The sequence below is a fragment of the Camelus dromedarius genome, chromosome 31, assembly GCF_036321535.1.
Source record: "Camelus dromedarius isolate mCamDro1 chromosome 31, mCamDro1.pat, whole genome shotgun sequence".
NCBI lineage: Eukaryota > Metazoa > Chordata > Mammalia > Artiodactyla > Camelidae > Camelus > Camelus dromedarius.
In genome coordinates, this window is record NC_087466.1 from 3,273,725 (window position 1) to 3,299,213 (window position 25,489).

At 44.1% G+C, this 25,489-nt stretch overlaps 1 protein-coding gene across 2 annotated transcripts in view; it reads right to left on the reverse strand.

Annotated features, from left to right (window-relative positions):
* SPECC1L (sperm antigen with calponin homology and coiled-coil domains 1 like) overlaps positions 1-25,489 on the reverse strand; it is a 112,620-nt gene that overhangs the window by 21,432 nt on the left and 65,699 nt on the right. For both annotated transcript variants that reach the window (XM_031442310.2, XM_031442311.2), the window contains 3 exons: positions 20,167-20,250; positions 18,195-18,351; positions 15,595-15,697 (listed from right to left, as the gene is read on the reverse strand). In XM_031442310.2, the coding sequence (XP_031298170.1) occupies positions 15,595-15,697; positions 18,195-18,351; positions 20,167-20,250 (344 nt within the window). The remainder of the gene's footprint in view (positions 1-15,594; positions 15,698-18,194; positions 18,352-20,166; positions 20,251-25,489) is intronic.

The window sequence follows — 25,489 nt, forward strand, 5'->3', positions numbered from 1 at the left end:
TAGCAAATAGAATCCAAGAGCACATAAAAAAGATTATACATCATGATCAAGTGGGGTTCATCCGAGGGACACAGGGTGGTTCAACATACGCAAGTCAAACAATGTAATACATCACATGAACAAGAGAAAGGGCAAAAACCACATGATCATCTCAATAGATGCAGAAAAAGAATTTGATAAAATTCAACATCCATTTATGATAAAAACTCTCACCAAAGTGGGTATAGAGGGAACATATCTCAACATCATAAAAGCTATAGATGACAAACCTACAGCCAGCATAGTACTCAACGGTGAAAAACTCAAAAGCTTCCCACTAAAAACTGGGACAACACAAGGCTTCCCACTATCACCACTCCTATTCAACACAGTCCTGGAAGTCCTAGCCACAGCAATCACACAAGAGAGAGAAAACTGGAAAAGAAGAGATAAAAGTGTCACTATATGCCGACGACATGTTACTATATATAGAAAACCCTAAAAGGTCCACACAAAAACTACTAGAGCTGATCGAAGAGTTCAGCAAGGTAGCAGGTTACAAAATTAACATTCAAAAATCTGTTACATTTCTTTACACTAACAATGAATCAACAGAAAAAGAAAGTAAAGAAACAATCCCCTTTAAAATAGCACCCAGAGTAATAAAATATCTGGGAATAAATCTAACCAAGGAGGTGAAAGAATTATACACAGAAAACTATAAACCACTGATGAAGGAAATTAAAGAAGACTCTGAAAAATGGAAAGATATCCCATGCTTTTGGATTGGAAGAATCAATATTGTTAAAATGGTCACACTGCCCAAGGCAATCTACAGATTTAATGCAATCCCTATCCAATTACCCAGGACATATTTCACAGAACTAGAACAAATCATAATAAAATTTATATGGAACCATCAAAGACCTAGAATTGCCAAAGCATTACTGAAGAGAAAAAAGAGGCTGGAGGAATAACTCTCCCAGACTTCAGACAGTACTATAGAGCTACAGTCATCAAGACAGCAAGGTATTGGTACAAAAACAGACATATGGACCCATGGAACAGAATAGAGAGCCCAGAAATGAACCCACAAACTTTTGGTCAACTAATCTTTCACAAGGGAGGCAAGAATATACAATGGAATAAAGACAGTCTCTTCAGCAAATGTTGTTGGGAAAACTGGACAGCAGCATGTAAAACAATGAAGCTAGACTCCCTTACACCATACACAAAAATCAACTGAAAATGGATCAAAGACTTAAACATAAGACAAGATATAATAAACCTCCTAGAAGAAGCTATAGGCAAAACATTATCTCACATACATCTCAAAAATGTTCTAGGACAGTCTACCCAAGCAATAGAAATAAAAGCAAGAATAAACAAAAGGGACCTAATTAAACTTACAAGCTTCTGCACAGCAAAGGAAACCATAAGTAAAACAAAAAGACAACCTACAGAATGGGAGAAAATTTTTGCAAATGAAACCAACGAGGGCTTGATCTTCAGAATATATAAGCAGTTCATATGACTTAATAAGGAAAAAACTAACAACCCAATCCAAAAATGGGCAGAAGACCTGAACAAGCAATTCTCCAAGGAAGAAATATAAATGATTAATAGGCACACACAAAAAAAATGCTCAATATCACTAATTATCAGAGAAATGCAAATCAAAACTAAAATGAGGTACCACCTCACACCAGTCAGAACGGCCATCATTCAGAAGTCCACAAATGGCAAATGCTGGAGACGCTGTGGAGAAAAGGGAACTCTCCTACACTGCTGATGGGAATGCAGTTTGGTGCAGCCACTGTGGAGAACAGTGTGGAGATTCCTCAAAAGACTAGGAATAGACTTATCATATGACCCAGGAATCCCGCTCCTGGGCATATATCCAGAAGGAACCCTACTTTAAAAAGACACCTGTACCCCAGTGTTCATAACAGCACTATTCACAGTAGCCAAGACATGGAAAGAGCCTACATGTCCATCAACAGATGACTGGATAAAGAAAAGGTGGTATATTTATACAATGGAATACCATTCAGCCATAAAAACCGACAACATAACGCCATTTGCAGCAACATGGATGCTCCTGGAGAATGTCATTCTAAGTGAAGTAAGCCAGAAAGAGAAAGAAAAATACCATATGAGATCACTCATATGTGGAATCTAAAAACAACAACAAAAAAACATAAATACAAAACAGAAACAGACTCACAGACATAGAATACAAACTTGTGGTTGCCAAGGGGGCAGGAGGTGGGAAGGGACAGACTGTGATTTCAAAATGTAGATGGATAAAAAAGATTATACTGTATAGCACAGGGAAATATATACAAGATCTTGTGGTAGCTCACAGCAAAAAAAAAAAAAAAAAAAAAAAAAGAAATGCGTGACAATCAATATATGTATGTTCATGTATAACTGAAAAATTGTGCTGTACACTGGAATTTGACTGTTACTCAATAGAAAAGAAAAGAAAAAGGCCAGAGTACAGATCAATAAAACAGGAAATAAATAAATAAATAAAATAAATAATGACTGGTTCACTGAGAAGATAAATTTGATAAACCTTTAAACCAGATTAATCAGGAAATAAGTGAATACACAAACTGTAATGCCAGGAATCAGAACAGAGACAACACCTCCGATTCTACAAATATCTAAAAGATAATAAGGGAACATTATGAACAACTTTATGTCAATAAATTCAACAACTCAGATGAAATGGACAGATTCCTTGAAAGATACAACCAAAACTCACTCAAGAAGGAAAAGATAACCTGAAAAGCCCTATGTATTCAAAAGACATTGGATATGTAGTTAAAAACTTTCCCACAAATAAAATTCCAGACTCAGATGGATTCACTGAGTTTTGCCAAACATTTAAGTAAGAAATAATATCAACTGTACATAAAGTTTTCCAGAAAACTAAAGAAGAGAGAATTCTTACCAACTCATTCTATGAGGTCATATTACCCTGACACTAAATCCTGCTAAAGACATAGATAAAATTGCAAACCAATATTCCTCATAAATATAGATGTAAACATTCTTAACAAAATTTTAGCAAACTAAATCCAACAATACAGAAAAAGGTTAACACCTCATAGGCAAGTAGAGCTTGTCCCAGGAGTACAAGGTTTACTATTAGAAAATAAATCATCTTAAACAACTGAAAGATCAAAGAAAAAATCACAAGGAAAATTAGAAGTTAAAGACAACTGAAAATTAAAACACAACATACTAACACTCAAGAGACACAGTAAAAGCAGTGTTGAGAGGGAAATTTATAGTTATAAACTCTTCTCTTAAACATTAAGAAATAAGAAAGAAATCAACAAACTACATTTTAAGGAATGAGAAAAAGAAGAAGAAATTAAATCCAAAGCTAACAGAAGGAAGGAAGTAGTAAAGATTAGAGCAGGGATAAACTAAATCAAGAGTAGAAAAATAGAGAAAAATCAGTAAAACCAAAAGTTGGTTCTTGAAAAGATCAACAAAATTGACAAACTTTTAGCTAGATTGACAAAGAAAAAAAGACTCAAATTACTAAGATCAGAAATGAAAGTAGAGGCATCACTACCGAGTCTACAGAAATCAAAAGGATTGTAAGAGTACTATGAATAACTGTTTCCCAGCAAGTTAGATAACCTAGAAGAAATGAACAAATTCCCAGAAACACAAAACCTACAAAGGCTGAATTATGAAGAAACAGGAAATCTGAACAGCTCTTTAACAAGTAAGGAGACTGAATCAGTAATCAAAAAACTCCCAACAAAGAAAAGCCCTGGACTGGATGGCTTTACCGGTTAATTCTACCAAACATTTAAATAAAAGCTAACACACATCCTCCTCAAAATTTTTCCAAAAATTGAAGAACAAGAAACACTTCCTGACTCATTCTATGAGGCCAACATTACTCTGATACCAAAGCCAGACATAAGACACAAAAAAACAAAACTACAGAGAAATATACTTTATAAACAATGATTCAAGAATCTTCAACAAAATATTGGCAAATCAAATTCAGTAGCATATTAAAAAGATCATACACCATGACCAAGTGGGATTTATTCCCGGAATGCAAGGATGGTTCAACACATGAAAATCAGTGAATGAAGTATCACACACAGCCAGAATGAAGGGAAAAACAAACATGATCTTCTCAACTAATGCAGAAAAGGCATTTGACAAAATCTGGCACCTAAGCCTGATTTAAAAAAAAAAACAACTCTCAGCAATCTAGGAATAGAAGGGAACTTTCTCTTTTATTAAGTGCATCAATGTAACCTACAGCTAAAATTATGCTTAATGGTAAAAACTGAATGCTTTTCCCCTAAGACAGGTGTCAGCAAACTATGGCCCTCTTGCCTATTTTGACTGAAATACAGCCACACCTATTAATTTACGTATTATCTATGAGTAATTTTAAGATACAATGGCTGAGCTGAATAGTAGCAACAGAGGCCTATGACCCATGAAGTTTAAAATATTTACTGTTTGGCCTTTCAAGAAAAAACTCTGCTGACCCCTGCTCTAAGACCAGGTGAAGACAGGAATATTCTGATCATTTCTATTCAATATTGTACTGTGGTTTCTAGCCAATACAATAAGGAAAGCAAAAGGAATATCAGGCATCTAGATTGTAAAGGAAAAATTTAAACTGTCCTTAGTTGCAGACAGCAAAATTGTCTGCATTGAAAATATGATGGAATTCCTATTTTTCCCATTTTTCTTAAGTTCTAGCTACCTAGTACTTACAACCCAGAAAGCCTCCTGTGACCTCCCTAAAGGTAACCATTAGACTGACATATATTAGATGAACCCTGCCACTTTAGGATCTTTAATTATATTGTCACACAGTGTGTACTCCTTTATACCTGGCTGCTTTTGCTCACCATGTGTGAGATTCACCCATGTTACAACAAACAGCATGTTCTTTTTTGTTTCCATACCATATAGCACTCTGCACCACAAGTTACTTATGCATTCACCTCTTGATGAGTATCTGGTTGCTCCCAGCCTTGACTCTTACCAAGACTGTGAACAACCCCACACACATCTTTTGGTGAACACACATGCGCACTTCTGTTGAGCACACACCTGGGAGTGAAACTGCTTGCCTGCATAACATGGGAATATTCAGCTTCAGCAGATACTTCCACAGTCTTACAAGAGCTAGAACATCTTCCAATCCCATCAGCAAGGTCTACATGATCATGTTCTACTTTCTTTATGACACTAGGTGTTACCAGTTTTTTAAATTAGGCATTTTGTGTCTAATCTATAATAGTAGTACCTCACTGTGGTTTTAATGCGTGTTTCCCTGATGATTAATGATGTTGAGCACTTTTTCATCCATTTATTGGCCATTGGGTATCCTTTTAAAATGAAGTGCCTGTGTAGTCTTCTTACTGGGTAGACTTCTTACTTTGCTTTCCAAGACTGCCCAGGCTATCCGTTCAAGTGGATTTCCATAGAAATGTTTAATCAGCTTGCCAATTTGCATTAAAAAAAAAAAAAAAAAGAAAACCCTGTTGATATTCTGATTGGGATTATTTACAGATAGTCTCTGCTCTTCCAATCAATGAATTTAGCACATCATGCCATTTACTTACGTCTTCTTTAATTTCTTACAATGTTACATTTTTCTGTTCTATACATCTTTCATTAGACTTGATTTTTAAAATGCTAATGAAAATGGAATCTTAAAAAATTTTAAATTGTTATTAATTCTAATGTTTTATCTGCAGCTTTGTTAGGATTTTTCATGTCTGTGAGTAAAGAGTTTAATATCTTTCTTTACAATCATTACACGTTCCATTTCTTTCTGACTTGCTGCCCCAGCCAGGACGTTCAAAACAAGGATGGAGAGAAGTGGTGACAGCAGTGGTGTCACTCTCATCTCTGGAAGAATGTGCTTGATGTCACCAACGTTAAGATTGATTCTTCTCTACTATGGACTTCTTCTAGAAACCTTTTATCAGAGTAAGGAAAGTTGCTTCTGCTCCTAGTTTTTTAGAAATTTCTTCTCTTTTTTCCCTAATTAAACTGTAAAAGAGTTGTTGAATTTTATCAAATGCTTTTCCTACACCTATTGATCATATTTACCCTTTCATTTTAAGAACTTACTGTGAAGGATCTTGATTCTTTGAGATTTTTTGAGACCTGTTATATAAGGCTCAGTGTATGGCCAGTTTTGATCAACATTCTGTGGCCGGGTGGGAGGAACGGGTAGTCTGCAGTTGGCTGGTGTAGCATCTTACAGCTGTCAGTCAGGACAAACTGGTTAATAGTGCTACTCAAATCTCCTATGGCTCTACTAAAATTGTTGGCTGCTTCTACTAGTTACTGGGAGAGGTGTGTTAAAAATCTCCAAATATGACCAAGGGTCTATTTCTCCTTTTAGTTCTGTCAGTTTTTGCTTTATGTTCTTTGGAGCTGTTATGAGGCACGAATGCATTTAGGATGTACTGTAAGTGGCGGTGAAGTCTTCTCACTGGGCCATGTAAGGCTCCCAGCTTGCTCCCCAGGACCGCTTCGACTGCCGTGGGTGCTGCTGTTGCTGTTTTATCACAACGACATGCCACCTGTGACACATGCTCTGTCTGACATTAGTACAGCTCTCCCACATTTTGATCAGTGTTTACAGAGTACACCTTTTCCCATTCTTTCATCTTCAGTCTTTCCATTTAAAGTGTGGCTCTTGTATGCAAAATTGCATTTGGTTTGTTGTTTATAATCTGAAAATCTTTAATTACAACATTCAGTCCATGTATATATAATGCAACTGTAATATACTTGGGTTTAAATTTACTTCTGTACCCTTAGTCCTTTGTTCCTTCTCTCTCCTTTCCTGTCTTCTTTTGGATTAATCAAGTATTTATTATTACTCCATTTCCCACTCTACCAGTGTTTTAATTTTCCATTTTTTATTATTATTTTAGCTGTTAAACACATAATTTAAAATTTTCTAGCAGCTACATTAAAAAGTAAAAAGATATAAAACATTAATGTTTTCTTTAATCTATTAAATATGGTCATTTTAATATGTATCAATATTTTTAAATAGGGTATTTTACATTCTTTTTTCCCTATACTAAGTTTTCAAAATCTGGTGTGTATTTTACAATCCTAGCACATCTCAATTTGGACCGGCCACATTTCAACTGCTCAGCAATCACATGCAGCCAGTGGCCACCGTATCAGACAGTGCAGCACTAGAGATTTATGGTATGTGACCCTTAGCTCATTAATATCTGTCAAAAATTAAGAACTTTGTAACTTTCTGGACCATACCAGGACCTTACAACATGCTAATTACATTTACTGCCCCACAAACCTTCTGAACCATTCAGTCCTGTACCTTAAAGCTAATATATCTTTACACAAAACATCTCTGCTACGCTGCACAGTCAGTACACACTCATATTTACCCAAATGCCCCGACGGCTCTCTATCCCCGCTGCTCACAGAACACCCTTTTCTTCTTTCCAAGGGGGGCTGCTCGTGATAAACTGTTCTTCCTGATCTGCTGGAAGCTGCCGGTCTCATCATTACTCCTCTGCAGCTGGTATCTTTTTCTCTTTTTTATGATTTTTCTTGTTGGCTTTCATTTTGGCAGTTTTACTATGCCCCTCCTGTCCTTCCCTCTCGCCTAGGGCTGCAATTACATGGGATAAACCTTCTCCTGTGATCCATGCCTGTTACACCCTCTTACAAAGTTTTCAACTTTCACCTCTTGGTGCTTCATTGTGGGTATTTTTAACTGATCAATCCTAGAATTCACAAATCTTTACTGTAGCATGCTGTTAAACCTAAAGTTCCTAACTTCAGCTATTGTATTTTTTAGTTCTAAAATTTCCATTCGACTCTATTTCATAGATTCCAGTTCTCTGAGAAAACAGTCTTTCTCTTCATCTACTGTCTTGAACACATGAATCAGTTATTTTAAAGGCCTATCTAAGAGTTCCAGCACCTGGAGCACCTGAAGCTTGTTCCTATTCCTCATCATTTCTCCATTTTCAGTCATTTGATCACGGTGACTGGCAGGCCTGGTGCTTCAGGTGGAATGCGGACACAGGAACCGAGGGTAAGGGGCTGACAGTGTCATCTCCCTGCAGGGAGGGTTCTAGTGTCTTCCAGCAGCTGGTCACCTCCATGCAGCCTGTGCAAGTTCTGAAGCTGGATTTCAGCTGGCCTCTTCCAGCCAACCTTTGTCTGTAAGGCACAGTGTTTTTATGGTCCCTACTGAACTCCCAGGGTGCCTGCCAGGGTCATTCTTCCTTGGCTGGTCTTGAACCCCTGCTTTTGGCCCCCCTGGTGCTGGTAGAACAAACACTGTGCTTGCTTTTATCCTTTAGGAAGCAGCTTTCCGCTGAGTCTCTCCACGTCCACCTCCATGCATCCTCGCATGGGACAAGCACCTTGAGGGCAACACCTAAGTCAAACGCTGCGTTCACTACTCTGAGACTGTCTTCGCCCTGGGATTTAGGACCCTCAAATCTCAGCTGCCATAGTAGTTCTGAACTCAGATTTTAAGTCTTTCTCCTCAGTGACTCTGAAACAAGCTCTAGACCACTGCTCTGTCTGGTCTCTGCCCTGCGTCTGAAACTGGCAAACGATCCAAGGGCTGAAAAAGGGAGCGTGAACAGGGGTTCCACTCAGGGTGACTCCTTCTCAAGTAAAGCCCAGTACATAAAAACATCACTTTTATACCATTCAAGTCCATCAGATCTTCTGATCCCACTAACCTCCACTAAGAAATGTACAGTCTTGTTTTCTTCAGTGTAAACTCTGATGAGAAAATCCCTCAATAAAACTGTACATTCTTAATGTTTATTTGAGATTAAATTACCTTGGGCAGTACTAAAAGCTTTTGCCCATTTATTAAAACTATCTTGTACTAGATTAAGTGATTTCATTACCCTTTGGATTAACTAATCCATTTCTGGGCTTGGCATTTTATCAGAAAACAATGAGATTTCAAAGTAAAGCGCTCTTAAATTAACCTTTAGAGGCTCCTTGATTGTATTCAATCAGGCTTTCCCAGAATTGGGGAACAATGGTACAGCAGAAGCTGTTAAACACACAATTTAGAACCAAAGAGAATCGCGCTGAAAGTATGAGTTATTCTTCCTTATTATCTGGCTACTCTCTTACTATCCATCTTGTCCTGTCATCCCTGAAAGAAACGGCTAGAGGAGCCGGAGAAGTCGCCTCTGGGAAGCAGAAATTACGGAGGAGATGGAATAAAGCAGCAGATCATCACTTCTCTCTCTGAGGACTTAAGAATTATTTGTTAATTGCATATTTAAACTAACTTAAAAATACAACTGTATACAAGCTGAGGCACTGATTTAAGGAAAAAAAGAGGACTCAATCCTTAAAGCGATAGTCCTAAAGGTTGTCTGTAATGCCACAGACTCATGCCACAGCCGTAGGGCAGTCATCCATCCAGGGGGCGGGGAGTGGGGTCAGAGCCACATTTTAAACCTGACAGAACTCGGATGCTCAAGGCCCTATCAACAGTAATATTCCAGTATTCTAAAACTTCAGTGAACAATTGGTGGCAGGGCACAGTTTAAAAGAGAAAAATGTATCTGTTAGATAAAAGGCCAGTGCACAAGGGTTTGCTTTGTAATGGATGGCTAACGCAATTACAGTGATTAGCACAATTATTTTAGGATGACTCTTAAGAGAGTTAGGGGAAGACGATATGAGTACTGGGGAATCTATCTCCGGGATCAGACAGCTCCGACGACAGAAAGCACGCGCGGCCCCGGCACCGACGATGCACTCGGGGCCGGAGAGGGCAGAATGTGCTGAGTGTCACGTAACAGCCCTGCTCCAGTGAGCTGGCCCCGTGTCACAGCCTGCGCTTCCTGCTGACTGTGGGAAGTCAGAGACCCAAGGACTGGTCCCACGCTGCTGGCTTCGAAGGATGGGTAAGCTCACCCCTATTTACAGTGAGATAAGGAAAGGGCTCTGGCACTTCTTACGTGGCTCTTGACAAATTAAGAGTTCTATCAGATATATCTTGGAGCTTAAAAAGATTATGCATATAAAATTATGTCCAATTTTAACTCACAGACCTTTGAAATAAAAGAACCAGCATCCTATCTACTTTTAAACAGCAAAACAGATATCTGTCTTACAGGAAACAAAAGCCAGACAAACAAAGAAGCCATACGTAGCCATCATTACAGAAGTGCCCATAGGAAGTAAGGAAGAGGGAAATGGGCCTGAAGCACAAGGCTGTCCAGAGCACAGAAAGGTTTTCTTTACGATGGGTTAGCCATTCTGGTTTGCGTTATAGTTCCTCTTGCATTTTAGGTACCCAGTAAGTGAAAGAAAAAAAAAAAAAACACTCACAATCATTAATTGAGGTTCTTAAAGAATTGATTTGTGTTTTTTTTTTCAGCCTAACACAATGGACATTAAAATCACAGAAACAGAAAATTTAAGAGGAAAGGAGCCAAGAGACATTAGTTAAAGCACTGATTTAATGCTTGAATTATCTCAATCAACTTAGTTACTTAACTTTTTAATCAATTCAATACACAGCAAAGTTCCATAATCAAGGGGTAGGTACTTTCTATCTAAAATTACTCAGTTTAAGTAGTGGTCTTGGAAAATTTAAAGCTTATGTTACAAGATGACACCCAATAACATAGAAAAATAATACTTCTAAAGTCTATTAAACATGTAGTCTATGCTAGAAAATGTGCATGACTACCTCAGTTAAGCCTCTATTTTACAGAGAAGGAAACTGAGGCTCAGAGAGGCTAAGTAATTTGCAGAAGGTCACACAGTGAGAGGCAGAGCTGACAGTCAAAGCTTACCTAACACTAAGTTCAAGCTCTTAATCACTACTCCTGTGTGATTCTCATGTGGCCTATGGATCGACTGCAGTGCTTGTGAAAATGCAGGTTCCAGAGTCTCACTGCATCCTCTCCGATGACAAATCTTGAAAAGTGGTTCTCAGGAATCTGCACTTTTCCCACTATCTTTACAGGCTTTACATGCAACCTTGAGAACCACTGTTCTAAAAATGAACGTCCAATATATCCCATGACATTCAACATATGGGTCCAGTCACTCAGCCCTGCCATGTGCAGGGCCTCCTGCTGGCCACTGAGGCAAAGACAGGCCCTTCTAAGGAGCTCACAGTCCAGAAAGGAAGACACGGCAAATTGACAACTTCAGTACCCTTGGGATATACTCTGTGGGGTTCTGCAACACAGGGAAATGAATTACAAAGACCCCCAAAGAATATGCCCTGAAATACAGAACACTCTCTGCCCTGGACTGGGCTCAGGTCAAGGGAGGGCTAGGAGGAGGGGCACATGTTAGGGACGAACCCTTGAGCGGCAGTGCAGAACAAGAGCAATTTTGCACGGATGCTGACTTCAAAGTTGAAGGAGCAGACACTCCCCAGGTGGAAGGGGTGGAGTGAGAGGATGGGGGCACTGGGGTCAAGGTGAGACTACGGAGGAACCAACAGGACCACACAGGGGCCAGATCAGCCGTGGGGGTCTGCTCTCCACACCAAGGGTCTTAGCTTTGGGCAAGGAGAAGCAGCTTAAAGAGAAGCAACCAGGTCACAATTTCAAATCACCATGGCAGCCAAGCAGGAGATGGACGGAGGATGAGGAAACCTTCGCAGTGCGCACGGTGGCACCACATGTGACAGCCTCACCAACCAAATGCCCCTCTGCAGGTGAAGGGATAGCAAGATGTGGTATAGCCACACCGTGGACTACTGTGCAGTCATCAGGAGGCATGAGGGTTGGAGAACAGGCCACAATATGGAGGGACCGTGAAGACGTGAGGCTGGAGAACTGCACTGAGGGACCGCCGTGTGAAGGGTCTGGAGCAGGAGCGCACGGGAGATAGCGGGGAGGGCAGGGCTGCCCGGAGCAAACGGGGAGGGGCTGCTAACGGTACAGGGTTAGTGAAAATATTCTAAAATGGACTGTGGTGATGGCTGCACCACTCTGTGAATACACTCCAATGTGCATTTTTAAAAAGGTGGACTGTACCTTATGTAAAGTACACCCCAATAAAACATGATAAAAGGAAAAAAATTCAGGGGTTGTGCAATCCTGATGTATCTTGAGATTTCAGTCCTGGACCAAACCTGGAGCCACCAGCACTGATGTCCCCACACTCAGCAGAGCTGAGAGTATCTGGACTTTGATGTCTGGCTTCTCTCACGTAGCATATTTTCAAGACTCATCCATGTTGTAGCATGTGTCAAAACGTCCAATCTATGAACAAAGGGTCTTTCCACTTACTTAAGATTATAATTTTTTCCCATAGTGTTTTGCAGTTTTCAGTGTATAAGCCTTGTGCCTCCTTGGTTAAATTTATTTCTAAGTATTCTAATCATTTTGATGCTTTATAAATGGAAGTGTTAAGTTCATTTTCAGAGTTTTTTCTTTGCCAGTACATAGAGATGCAAGTGATTTTTATATTGACTTCATATCCTGCAATTTTGCTGGATTTGTTTATTAGCTCCATAAGTTTTTATGTGAGTTCTTGCAGGCTTTCTAGACAGTAGTCATGACATCTGCAGAGATAGTTCTACTTCTTCCTTTTCAATGTCTTTTATTTCCTTTTCTCATCTAACTGCCCTAGCGAGAACTTCCAGCAAAATGCTGAATGCAAGTGGTGAGAGTGGACAGCCTCCCTGTTCCTGATCTGGGGGTAAAGCCTTTGGTCTTCTACCACTAAATACAGTGTTAGCTGTGGGCTTTCCACACAAAAACAGGCAGAGAAAGTTCCCTTTCATTCTTACTATGGTGAGTGTTTTCATGAATGGGTTTCGAATTCTGTCAAAGACTTTTTCTGTACCCACTGAGATGAGTTTCTGGTTTTTCTCTTTATTCCATGACATGGATTAATTTTCATTCATTAAACCAACTTTGCATTCCTGAGATAAATCCCACTTGGTCACGCTGTAGAATTCCCTTTATCTGCTGCTGGATTCTTTTTTTCGGTATTTTATTGAGGACTTTTGTGTAAGGAACACTGGCCTGCAGTTTTCTTTACTTGTGATGTCTTCTTCTGGCTTTGTTATCAGGGTAATACTGGCCTCACAGGATGAGTCAGGAAGTGTTCTCTCTCCTATTTTTGGAAGAGTCTGAGAAAGACTGCTGTCAACTCTTCTCTTACACGTTTGGTAGAATTCACCAGTGAGGCCACCCAGCCCTGGGCTGGCTTTTCTTTGTTGAGTGTTTTTTGATCACCAATTCCGTTTCTTTAGCTGCTATAGGTCTATTCCGATTTTATTTCTTCCTGAGTCAGTCTGGATAGTCTGTGACTGTGAGGAGCCTGTCCACTTCACGTGGGTCACACACCCGCTGGGGTATGTTCACAGGTCCCCTTTGGATCCTCTTCATTTCTGAAAGGCCATTAGTCGTGTTCCCACTTTTATTCCTGCTTCTACCAACTTTAGTCTCCTCTTTTTCTCTTTGTTAGTCTAGCTACAGGTTTGTAAATCTACCGATCTTTTCAAAGAACCAACTTTGGGTTTCGCTGATCTTCTCTGATTTTTCTATTCCCTTTGTTTCTGCCCTAATCTTTATTACTCCTTCCTGTGGCTGCTTTAGGCCTCATTCACTCTTCTTTTTCTCCTTTCTTCAGGTAGGTTAGCTCACTGATTTAAGATACTCTTCTTTTGAAAGGTAGGTGTTTATAGCTATAAACTTCCCTGAGAGCTGCTTTTCAATGCCTCCCTCAGTTTTGTTGTGAATTTTTCCTTCTGTTATTAATTTCTAATTGTATTCCAATGAAATGATACCGTGTGTAACTGCAATCTTTTGAAATGTACTGAGATCTGTTTTATTACTCAACATACAGCCTCTCCTGAAGGTTCTGCGTGCACCTGAGAAGAACGTGTATCTTGCTGGTGCTGGATAGTGAGTGCCCCACAGCTGCCTCACAGGTCTCGTCAGCACACAGCACACAGCACACACATATACACAGCACACACAGTGCACTTACACACTCAGCATGGAGTTCGAGGCTTGTGTGCCTGTGCTGATTTCTCTCAGTTGTATCCCATCATTTACTTTTTTTCCCCCGCTAGGCGATTATTTTATACGTGTACAGTTCAGTGGCAGTAAGTATATTCACACTGTTGTGCAACCGCCACCAGCATCCATTTCTGGAACTTTCTTCATCTTGCATGACTGAAACTCTGTACTCTTTGAACAATACTCCCCATTAGCCCCCAGCCCCTGGCAACCTCGTCTCCTTCCAGTCACTACGCATCTGACTACTCTAAGGATTTCATGTAAGTGGAATCATGTAACGTGTTCTTCTGTGTTAATATCTGTACTTCAGTCAGCATAATGTCTTTAAGATTCATCCACACTGTGGGATGTGTTAGAATTTCTTTCCTTTTAAAGGCTGAATAATATCCCACCGTGTGTGTCGCCACATTTTGTTTATCCAGTCATCTGTCAATGGACACTGGGGTGGCTTCCACCTTCTGGCTACTGTGAATAGTGCTCCTATGGACACGGAAGTACAAATATCTGATCAGGACCACATGCTCAATTATTCTGCGTACAGACATATAATAAGCAGGCTTTCTGGATCACATATTAGTGCCATGTTTAACTGCACCACGCCCCGTTCCCACTGACAGGACACAAGGGTCCAACCTCTCCACACCCTCCCAGCACTGCTTTTCATCTAACGGAAGCTGGAGATGTGGACACACAAGCACATCCTCACTGAGCATGGTGACTTTCTGAGAATTCAAAGTCCACTGCGATGCACTACATGAGCTGAGGGTCACTGCCTGAGGCCACCTGCAAACTTTCCAAAGGGGACTTGTTTACAGCAATTGTTCTTAATTTCTTCCTCCACTACTTTGTTATCTCTTTTACACGAAGATTGTGGGGGAAACGTTGTAGCTAGTCCCTCCACATCATTTCAGTGAGGTGAGGGCCGATGTCATGGAGCCAGGGATACAGAATTCTAATTTCTTCTTGGGCGGCCACACCAAAGGTGAAGCAGCCATGCAGACCTCTGGCTGCCAGCCGGGTGACGGGATCGCATGTGCGGACACTGAGAGCCTAAGCTGAGCTTCTAGCTGCCTAATGGCTACACTTTAGAGCTTTCCATCTTGCAGAGAATTAGAACTGCCTCTCCAAATGCCGTATTTACTCAACATCACTTAAAATAAAACCTGAATAAAATAATGAAAGAGAGAGGGGGAGAGAGCGAGACTGACAGACTGAAGCAAGGGCAGGCTGTGACCAGTCCAGACGCACAAGGACGACAGCACAGGCAAGGGAAAATGCCATGAAAAACAGCAGCCAGAAGAAAGCTCTAAACTTAATAACTAAAATATTAATTTAAGTAAAATGAATGCACTTTCACTCTGAGACCAGACGAGGCCTCAATAAAAGCACTTCACCAGGACTCAGGAGGGCCTATGACAGCTGACCGAGCAACTGAGGGAAGGGAGGGACATGTGTCCAGCCCAGGACATGCTCCCAGTCCATGGCAGACTGAGTCCGGTGTGGGAGACGCACAGTGAGCCCGATACCCAGCACCTAACACGGCCGCTGCGCACGTGGGTACCTGATAGCCTTCGGTCTTCTTCTGGCACCACTTCAGCAAGGCGTTCCTCTTGGATCCTCCATATTCTCTTGCCAATGCTGAGAGAGGGTCCTTCCTTTCTTCCCTGATAAGTGAAATAAGAACCCAAGTTGAAAGTTTTCTCTTTGAGCACCCTTATAAGTCAGAAATCTAGCAAACAGAAGAGGCCTGTGTGGGTTTGCAGCTGAACAGGACAAACGCACACATGGAGGCATCTCCCAGCAGGATGGGTCTTCCTCCGTTTGACTTCACCTGTCAATTTCTATGGGCCCACAGCCCCAGCACTGTCGGGGGCTCTGCCCTCTGCAGGGGGCCTCTACTCGCCGTCCACACAGAACTGGCAAAGATTCGCTATAGACTGTGCTCACAGTTAACGGGGCGCACCCCAGGATGCTCAGGGGAGCGTCCTGACACTTCGACTCGGCCTTTCATCACACCTTATCCTTTCACGGTCTGTATGTTTAGTTTTATTTTACTCATTTTTGCTTCCAACTTTTATGTCCTTAATCATTTCATCTTTTTAAAAAATCACTAACTGTAAATACAAAGGACAAAGTTATGTAAGGTAAAGAGCTATAAGGCTTAGTTCCTGCTTCAAAGTACTTACAACTGCGGGAAGCAGATATGACAGAAAGACGGTAATAAACATTTAAAACACCCATAAGATTTGTCTCAAATGTGTTACTGCTGACCTGTACACTCTTTATTGACTCTAAGTAATTAGCATTTTACCTTGCCTAGAAAATGGAATTTTTCTGTAAACCCACTCACTCATTCGCTCAATACCTCCTCATGAAGCACCACTGGGCTAGGCCCCATGCACGTGCTGGTAACAGGCGGTCAGCAACACAAGGCCCCTGCCCTTGAGCAGCTCAGAGTTTACTATGGGATGGACAGACTGCAGAGGCTCGGGGTGGGGGTGGGCGAATCGATGGCTCTGCATAACTCATGTCTTAGAATCATAGGTAGGGTACTCCAGGGCAGTCAACTGCCTTGTAGGCAGAATAAAAATCCTGCCCCAGACCAGACACTGAATCACACTAGGTTCTGTGACCACCTGGTGATGGAGCAGGGGAGGCGGACCAAGTGCTTCCTCCCAGCAACTACCAGGAGACCAGAACCCCGAGGAGCACCTGGAGAGAACACTCTGTCAAATGACTTGCCCCTCAACCAGTAGTACACTCTTAAAAGCGTGGTCTAATTTTTAGTGACCGTTTTACAAGGCAAGTGGAGACTGCGGCCCCTGGGCCGCCAGCTGAGCCGCCCACCCACTGCCCTGGAGGCCATGACGTCACAAGCGGCCTTGGGCTCCTCGCGCGCCCATCCCGTCTGTCTTCCCCGCCCAGTACGTCAGGGAGGCAGAGAGCACACGTGCAGAACTGAAGCTTTTCCACTGGAGAGTTGCACTGAAATAGCACCAATTTTCACCTATCTCAGAACCAAAAGTAAAATACGAAAAAATCTCAACTGCCTTGAAGAAACACACTTTTATGTCTGTGTGCCAGCCCGTCAGATTCCTGCTTTGGTTTAAAGGGTTCGAGGAAGTTTGTTATAACAATAACACTACTGAACACAGGAAATGAGAATGAAGATAAAGGTAAGATGTGTGAATGAAAGCAAAAGGGCAAGCCAAAAATAACCCACTCCATCAAGCTCAAAGCACAAGGAACTACTAGTCACCGTGAAAGGTTTTATCTGGTTTACACAGGGGCCGTTTTGTTATAAATGCAGCTTCAACAGCAGCAGGGAAGAGTAAACCCTACAGACACAACAGGCCGAGAAGAGGGCCCCTGGAGCTGAAGGGGGTCCTGCGGTCTTCACCGTGGGACGAGGAGGCTGAGGCCAGCAGATGCCTTGCTGAGGGTCACAGCTTCCAAGTGGGGGGCTGGGAAGAGAGGGGACCCTTCCCGCGGGCAGCCTGTGGCCTCGGACTCATGGACGAGCTAGGGCAGGACCGGGCCCGCGTCAGGCTCCTCACTGTGCGCCCCGGCCGGACAGGCATGGCCTGTGGGCCACTCTCCTAAGAGGTCGGTCCCCTCAAGGCAGGGCTTTAAAAGTATAGATAATCTGAGCTTGAGAGACCAAATCTTCTACTTTATCCTCAGACCTGAGAGTCAGTATACAGCAAGGTTCTGAAACCTGTTCCTTTACCCTTCCCTGAATCCTCTGAACAGTCACTGGAGACACTGACCTTGGCAAAAACACCCCTCCCTCCCCACCCGCCACCAACGAGGCCCCGTCCCCTGCATGCCACCCACACCCAGGATTCCAGGGTCACTACACTTCCTTTTGTACTCAGCTGTTCCCTAATGCAGAAAACCAAAACCAAACAAACCCACAAAGAAACAAAAACAAAACCACCCACTGCCTGGGGGAAATAACTCCCTCCTGTACTTTGTTTCACTGTTTCACTTCTGCGTCATGTTTCCCAGTACTGGGCACAGAAGACCAGATCAGAAAACATCTAATAACACACAAAGGAAGAAACGGACCAGTGCTCAAATGCCATCACTTCACAAGCTGACCACCTGCGTCAGAGGCCGGGAGCCACGCGGGGAGCACCAGCACTAACTGCTCCCTACCTTATGCGGCTCCGGGCAGTGGGGGTCACAGAGGCCGTGGGGGAGGAGGAGAGGGACAGCTGTGGTGATGTGGCTCCCATGGCCATGAGCGAGGCCGGTGACGCGCCCTCGGCCGCAGACATGTCTCGTTTCATCTCTTCGCTGCTTCGTCGAGACACTGATGGCGACAAATGGTCATTATGCATTTTATAGCAAAAACGTTTTAAATTGAGTTCTTGAGACACCTTCTTCAGTGGAGAAATTACATACAGGAGGAAAAACTAACATTAAGGATTTCTTATTTTCTTTGTTAAAAGCGCTGTAGAAAAGGTACAGCCGTTGGAACGGGGAAGCCTGCGCGCCCCGAGGGCAGGCAGTGCGTCTGATCCACTCTGCACACTCCCGGTGCCCTAGGGGCGCACGTGAGCACCCACAAACACGACCCAAACAAAGGGCAAGGAGAGCACCACCTGCAGCTACGCAGGCTCGACTAAAACCAGCACAGCCCCTCCGAACCTGGCCACAGCACTGCCGAAGGGACAGAGAGGAAAGGGACACTGCATTACAGGGCTCTGCTTAATTCCGGGTTAAGCCACGTTTTCAAAAACATGAATCAAAGAGACAGAAAAGCAAAAGGTATCACGTCAAGTCAACTACTGAGAGATAAGAACCACCAGGGGGGTCCAACGTTCAAAGTCCGGCGGAGTAAGACACTGCACCTGGCTGGAATTACACAAAGTCCTGGGAACTGTGAGGTAGAAGCAGACACGTCAGCCGTCAATAATGTAGTGGCTTCTAGCCTGATGCACTGAGGATGAGCAGGTCCTCAGGGTGCTGAGCCGAGCCCGGTGAGACATGAGATGTGAGACCAAGTTCCTGACCTCAGACAAGTTTTCTCTCACCTCGGGGACTGTGATCTGTATCACCCTGGGCGGGTGGGAACACACTCAATGTCACAGACCAGTAATCTTCCCTGATGCCTGGAACTGACCCTTTAATGCTAAAATTCTCTTGATCATGTCAGGATAGCCACAGGCAGACTACTTACTACTCTGTAACAGTTAAGTGATGTCTTTAAAGATCCAGGAGACAGATGCTTTCTCCAACTGCATGATCTTACTAGAATGATGCACTCCCATATTTCTGACATAATTTTGTAATTATTCTGGTTTTTTCTGTCCATGTAAGATCTCTGCATGCCTTGAATCAGCAGTTCCTTTTAAGTGGTGTGCTAGGAAACTAAATGAGAACACCTTTCATAATTTTAAATAAAACAGAGGAAACAGACTGAGAAAGAATTGGAAGAACTCTGTTAGAGGAAGAGGCTCTGGATCTAGGCTTTGGGCTGTAATTTTGGCTGGACTTCCCACTGGTTTAAAGACCCAGCTAAGAAGTATAACAACTGCACTAACTAAATCCTGTACAAGCGGGGCGTCAACCACGTGAGGCAGAGCTGTAGGAGTCTCTCCTCTCCTGGTCCAGTGTCTAAGGAGAAAGAAAGGAGGACGTTAACATGAACTGATAAACCAGTGTTAGCTCTGGGAGGCCAACAAAGGAGGCCAGTCAAACCTACCATTGTCGGAGGGCTTTGTCACACTGAAAAAATCTGGCTTCCAGAGAATTTTTGGTTTGCTCTGAAGCAACTCTTCAAAACCCATCATGACACATCTTGGGATAAATACTCTAACCTTTCAGAACCAAATCAACTCTGTATGAAGCTGTATTTTCAGCACACCTTCTAACCCACTCGAGGCACTTAATGGATACTTGTTAAGTGAATGGAATTACCTAGTTCTTGTTTTTTATTTTTAAAATCAAGGCCATGAAATGTGATTTCTATAGAATCTGGAAGATACCATGGGGAAATTCAGAGTAAAAAACAATCAACTCAAGAACAAAAGAGGCAAGTGATGCTAAATAAGTCTAAAGAGAAAGTACTCAGTACCATTACCAAAACTTCTTTTTAAAGGAAATTCCAGGTAAAAGGTGTTACCTGAGATGGTCTTGGCACTTTCCATGGCAGGTACTCTGGGCAGAGAAGCAGGTCGGCTGGTTGAAGACGTTCTGAGTAGATGCTCTGCACAGAGTGGAAAGATTCACAGTAAAGAGCCCCACCCCAGAACCTGAAGGAGCAAGGGCAGCAGGGCGGTGAGTTTCACGCCCCTCGTCCTTGAGGCTCCCCCCTCACTCCCAGCCTGGGGGCCTGGGAGCTACACGGTTCCCCAGGGAGTCCGTACACAGAACAGCTCCGCAGACAAGGAACAAGGGAAAGCATCCATTCAGTTTTCACTTCTAGAGATGAGACATTCAACACAGCTGAACGCTTCTAAACAACGAACTGCTACTTACCTCTGATGCAATTCAACCCAAACTCAAAGATCCCCTGCTATACCTGTACCTGGGTCTAAAAGCACAAACTAAATAAAAGCCTCGCGCCTGTACGCCTGGAGCTAGTGGGGAAGTTACGCGCACACAACTAGACAAGTCGGGGGGATGCCGGAATAGCAGGATGACGAGCGCTGTCAGACCAGAGAGGGCAGCCATCACCTCCCCTCAGGCAGCGGGGAGCCTTCGCCGCATAAGGACATGAGCTGTCAGATGCAGGCCTGGCTGCCGGGGGAGAGGGGTGGGAGCAGCGTCTGAGCCTGGCAGTGATCAGAGGTACAAGGACATTCAATTTAGGGACAGTAAACCCCCGTGCAGCTAAACAAGGGGCCTGCAGAGAACAGAGGGCAGCAGGAGACAGGTTGCTCCCAGGCGAGTGGGCTCCGGTCTGAGGGCAACGTGGAAGTGGCCATCGTTTCTGAACCTTCAGGAAGGACAGGCAGACGCCGCCACTGCCACTAAGCATGTGGCCCCACCTGCGGAGCTCCTCCTTGCTCCCAAACACAAGCCATCTTGGGAGACCCTGCAGTGCTATGAACACTGGCTGGCTGCCCCCCGCCTCCTCCATCGCCCTCTGCCCGGCCACCCTCAGCAGCCTTGCATCCTCCCTCCAACATCGCGTCCTCAGCACCTGCTCCCCACAGTGGGAGCCCCGAACACAGACCAGCACCCCCACCTCGGGCTCCAACCCCAGCGAGGCTGCCGTCAGGCCAGGACAACATGTGCCAGGACGGGCAGACAAGTCCCGCCTGCCAGGTGTTCGCAGTGTGTGACGGCGTCACACTTCCTGGGGACCACAAGGCTCGCTGTCCGAGACCGTCCCCACCGCAAACACACACCGACAGGGAGAGGCAAGCCTGACCTACAACCATCAAACAGCCTGTCAGCACTTCTTTTCAAGAAGTGGCAATTTAAAAAATACTCCCTCTCAAAATATCACGATGTCAAAGGTGACGTCACGCAACGGCACCTTTCAAGGATAGCACACCCGTCATTCCAAAATTTACTTTCCAGGCATGAGGAGCACATAGCACTTTGGCAGGGAAGGCAGTGGAAGGATGAGCTTACTTCTGAACGAAGACAGGACTCTCGCAGCCCAGAGCCGCTGTACCTCCCTTGTCCTGAATAACCACCACCTCGGGGCAGAGCCTACCAGCGAGCTGCGGTCAGAATCCTGGACCCTGCCGTGGTCGGCGAGCACCCTCCCAGGAGGAGCGCCCTGTGCACAAAGTCTGACAGACAAAGCCAAGTTCATGGAACATGGAAATAGTAGGAAACAGATACCACCTTTTAAAATTTAATCAAAACGCCCACTTCACGGTTATGAAACCAGTCATTTCCCAAAAACCTTCATCTCTCAAGGAACACAGCAAGCAGAGAAAGCGGGAAGAAAGGTTACAAGACAGAGGACTGGGACAAGGAGTGTGAAGGCCGAGGCAAGCAGCGGGCGGGGGGGGGGGGGGGGGGGGCGCGAGGGCGGCAGCCACTGCATCTCCCCCGACCCTGCGGGCACGCGACGATGAAGCATGTTTACAATGCGACTGCAAGTCTCTGCCCAGCCCAGGCCAGCCTTGCTCTCACTGCATGTCCAAGGGTCCATGTCCGTCTCAATCTGTGGACAGTCCCTGGCACAGGCCACTAGCTCCTTTCTGAAGATGTACAGAAAGGCCCGGAAAGCCCCCACGGCTCTTCATGGCAGAATTGCTGGGCGAGTCTCTGCGGGCACAGCGCAGCCTGCTGCAGCTCAGGCACCTGGCGAGCAGGGGCAGGCGCCCACTCCACCGCACGGCGGCTGGACCACATCCTTACATCCAACCGCTGTGTCCCTTTTCGGGAAACAAGGCAATATGACAGCTGAGCACGGCAAGGAGGAGATTAGACGTTGCAGTGATTGTCTGCTCTGCTGCCTTAGGGCGCAGTTTTTGTCTGTAATTCATTCATGAAACAAAAACCTCCTGGGTGTCTGCTACTTGCCAGGCACTGGGTGTGATGCAAGGGTCAGAGAAAGGGAAAAAGAGGCAGGAACTTGCCCTCGTGGAAGTTGGAGTCTGGAGCGGAAGCCAGACATTCAAAACATCACCGCGAGTGAGGGAAGCAGGACAGACCGGTACCAGGGGCTCAGGGAACACAGCGGGGACATGACCTGCTCTGGAGTGGAGGGCGAGAAAGGCCTCCTCGGGAAACAGCATCTCGGTTACGACTAGCAGGATAATTAATAGGTTTCCTACAGGCAAAGGAGAGTGCGTTCCCAGCGGGGTGCTCAGCAGACACCAAAAGAGATGGAGGGCCGCAGTGCTGCACACAGAGGGGCGGCTAGGAGGCCCAGGCCGGGCTTGAGGCTGTGGACTCCACCTGCTGGCAACGCGGAACCAAGGAAGGCTTCCTTAGATGGACATCCGTCCGGCTGCCGGGGGTGGGAGGGTAACAGTGCAGGCAGGGTGAGGGGTTCAACTACAGAGCAGAGAGAAGGGTGGTCTGGACTGGGGTGGTAGCAGAGGAGATGCGAGAGGAACACAGACCGGAGGGTTCCTCAATGAGGCAGCACCTGGATGTGGAGGAAGAGGAGGGCAGCTCCATGTGCAGAGGTGACAAAGGGAAGAGCACTGGGAGGAAGAGGTGAGGACACACGGAATGTGAGAACCCTATGAGGTACCTGGGGAAGGATGTGGACGGAGCAGACAGAGGAAGTGCAGATATGAAGTCAGAGCAAATATGTGTAGTTCTGGAAATAATCAACATGCAGCTGATGAGATGAGAATGAACCACTGCCACGCAAGTCCTGGTAACCTTGGTCTGAGTAACTTCATACCCTGTGGGTACAAAACTGAGGTGAGACCGTGGAGGAGCGAGTGGGAGACAAGCTGGGAAGGGCAGGAGAGAGGGTGCAGGAGCCACAGGAGGAGGGGAGACACTTCTTCTCCACGGGGGAGACAGGGGAGACGGCGGGGGGCATTTTCAGACGATGGGAGGGAGCGGGCAGAGAGGGTCAAGCTGAAGACCCAGGAGGGTGAGAGGAGAGCGTGAGGCTAAGAGCATCTGTGCAGGCCGGGGGACGAGACCAGGGCTCGGAGAAAGGGAGAAACCACACAGGCATACTGCTTGCTCTGGACGGGCAGGCCACGGTAACACAAGCACACCAGGCCGGCCACTTCTGTCTCTCACTGGAGAAATCATAGAGATAAACAGGTACGGGCACTTGTCCTTTTATTGTTTCCCAAATCAAATTTACAGGCAAAATAGTGGTTTAAAAACAGGAGCCTAAATAGCCAACTTCTGTTCACAGAGGAATAGCTCCAAATGGGCCAATGTTCCTGCTGAAAACAACTATAAAATCTTGGGAAAATATGAAGATCAACTACTTAAAGGCACTGAAGAGAAATCAAGAGAAGGAAGAAAAAGAAAGGCGCCTACACTTGGAAGAAGGAAACAGCGCTGGGTGAGTTCCCCGGGTTTATGGCTATGGGCCGAGTGCAGGCCCCAGAGGAGGCTGTGCAGGGCAGCTACGGTTTGGTAGCCAACCCATGGCCTTACCGCCTTGAAGAAGCAGAGGAGGTAACTCGGGACAACCAAAGCTGCTGGAAAGCAAAGGGATGAGGGAAATCCTAGAAAGGACGGAGTCATGAATCCTGTATATGAATCTGCCCAAATCTCACTGGCCCCTGAAATCCAGAAGAACTCAGATTCCAAGGAGCTGCATTAAGGAAAAATAACCAAACAGCTATTTCAACTGAAGGAAAGAGACTGGAGTGTGAAGTGAGCCAAATTAACTGCTTATTAACAAAAACTAAGCTTCTGTGGAAGAACAAGATAGAATTGAGAATTCACACAGCTCAGGATACAATCTAAAATTACAAGACATACAAATAAAAAGGAAGAATTGACTCACACTCAAAAGAAATGGAAACCTTACCCGAAGATGACTTATATATTAGGGTTAGCAGAAAAGAATTCTAAAGCAGCTACGACAAATATCTCAACATTATAAAGGAAAATATGTTCTCAACTAATGAACAAATAGGAAATCTCAGCAGAAACAGCTAAGAGAGTATGAGGCATGCCCTCCTTGAGATGCAAGGCACAGAACAGCCTAAAGCTGAAACTGGAGGAGACACGAGAAAACTCCTCTGGAACCTCCACCCCACTCTAAACACACTGTATTTATGGCACAAGTGTAAGCCTGCTGTGCACTGAGCACATCACAGCAACAACAAAACAAACTCAGCCCAGCTCCTGAGTAGATTAGCTCAACATCCCACATTTAGCCGAAGGAAAGAGGTGCCCATGTCAAGGCATAAAACCACTCTACTGTTCTACGCATGATGTCCAACTTCCAACAAAGAATTATAAATATACAAAAAAACAAGAAAAAAACCAGTACCTCTAGCTCACTACATCAAGACACAAAGCAATCAATAAACCAGACTCAGATGCAGCACAGACGCTGGAACTATCTGATGGGGCATTTAAAGTAACTATGATTTCTAAGTAAAGTCAGCCAGAAAGAAAGAAAAACACCATATGATATCACTCATATATGGAATCTAAAAAAAAGAATGAGAAGAAAAAAAGAGGACACTAATGAACTCATCTACAAAAGAAACAGACTTGCAGACACAGTCAACAATGTTACAGTTACTGGGGAAAGGGGGTGGGAAGGGATAAATTTGGGAGTTTGAAATTTGCAAATGTTAACCACTATATAAAAATAGATAAAAAACAAATTTCCTGTGTACAGCACAGGGAACTATATTCAATATCTTATAATAACCTTTAACGAAAAAGAATATGAAAATGAATATACGTATATATATGCATGACTGGGACATTGTGCTTAACGCCCCAAAATGACACATTGTAACTGACACATTGACAAACTGACACATTATAACTTCAATATTTTTTTTAATTTTTAAAAATTAAAAAAATTAATA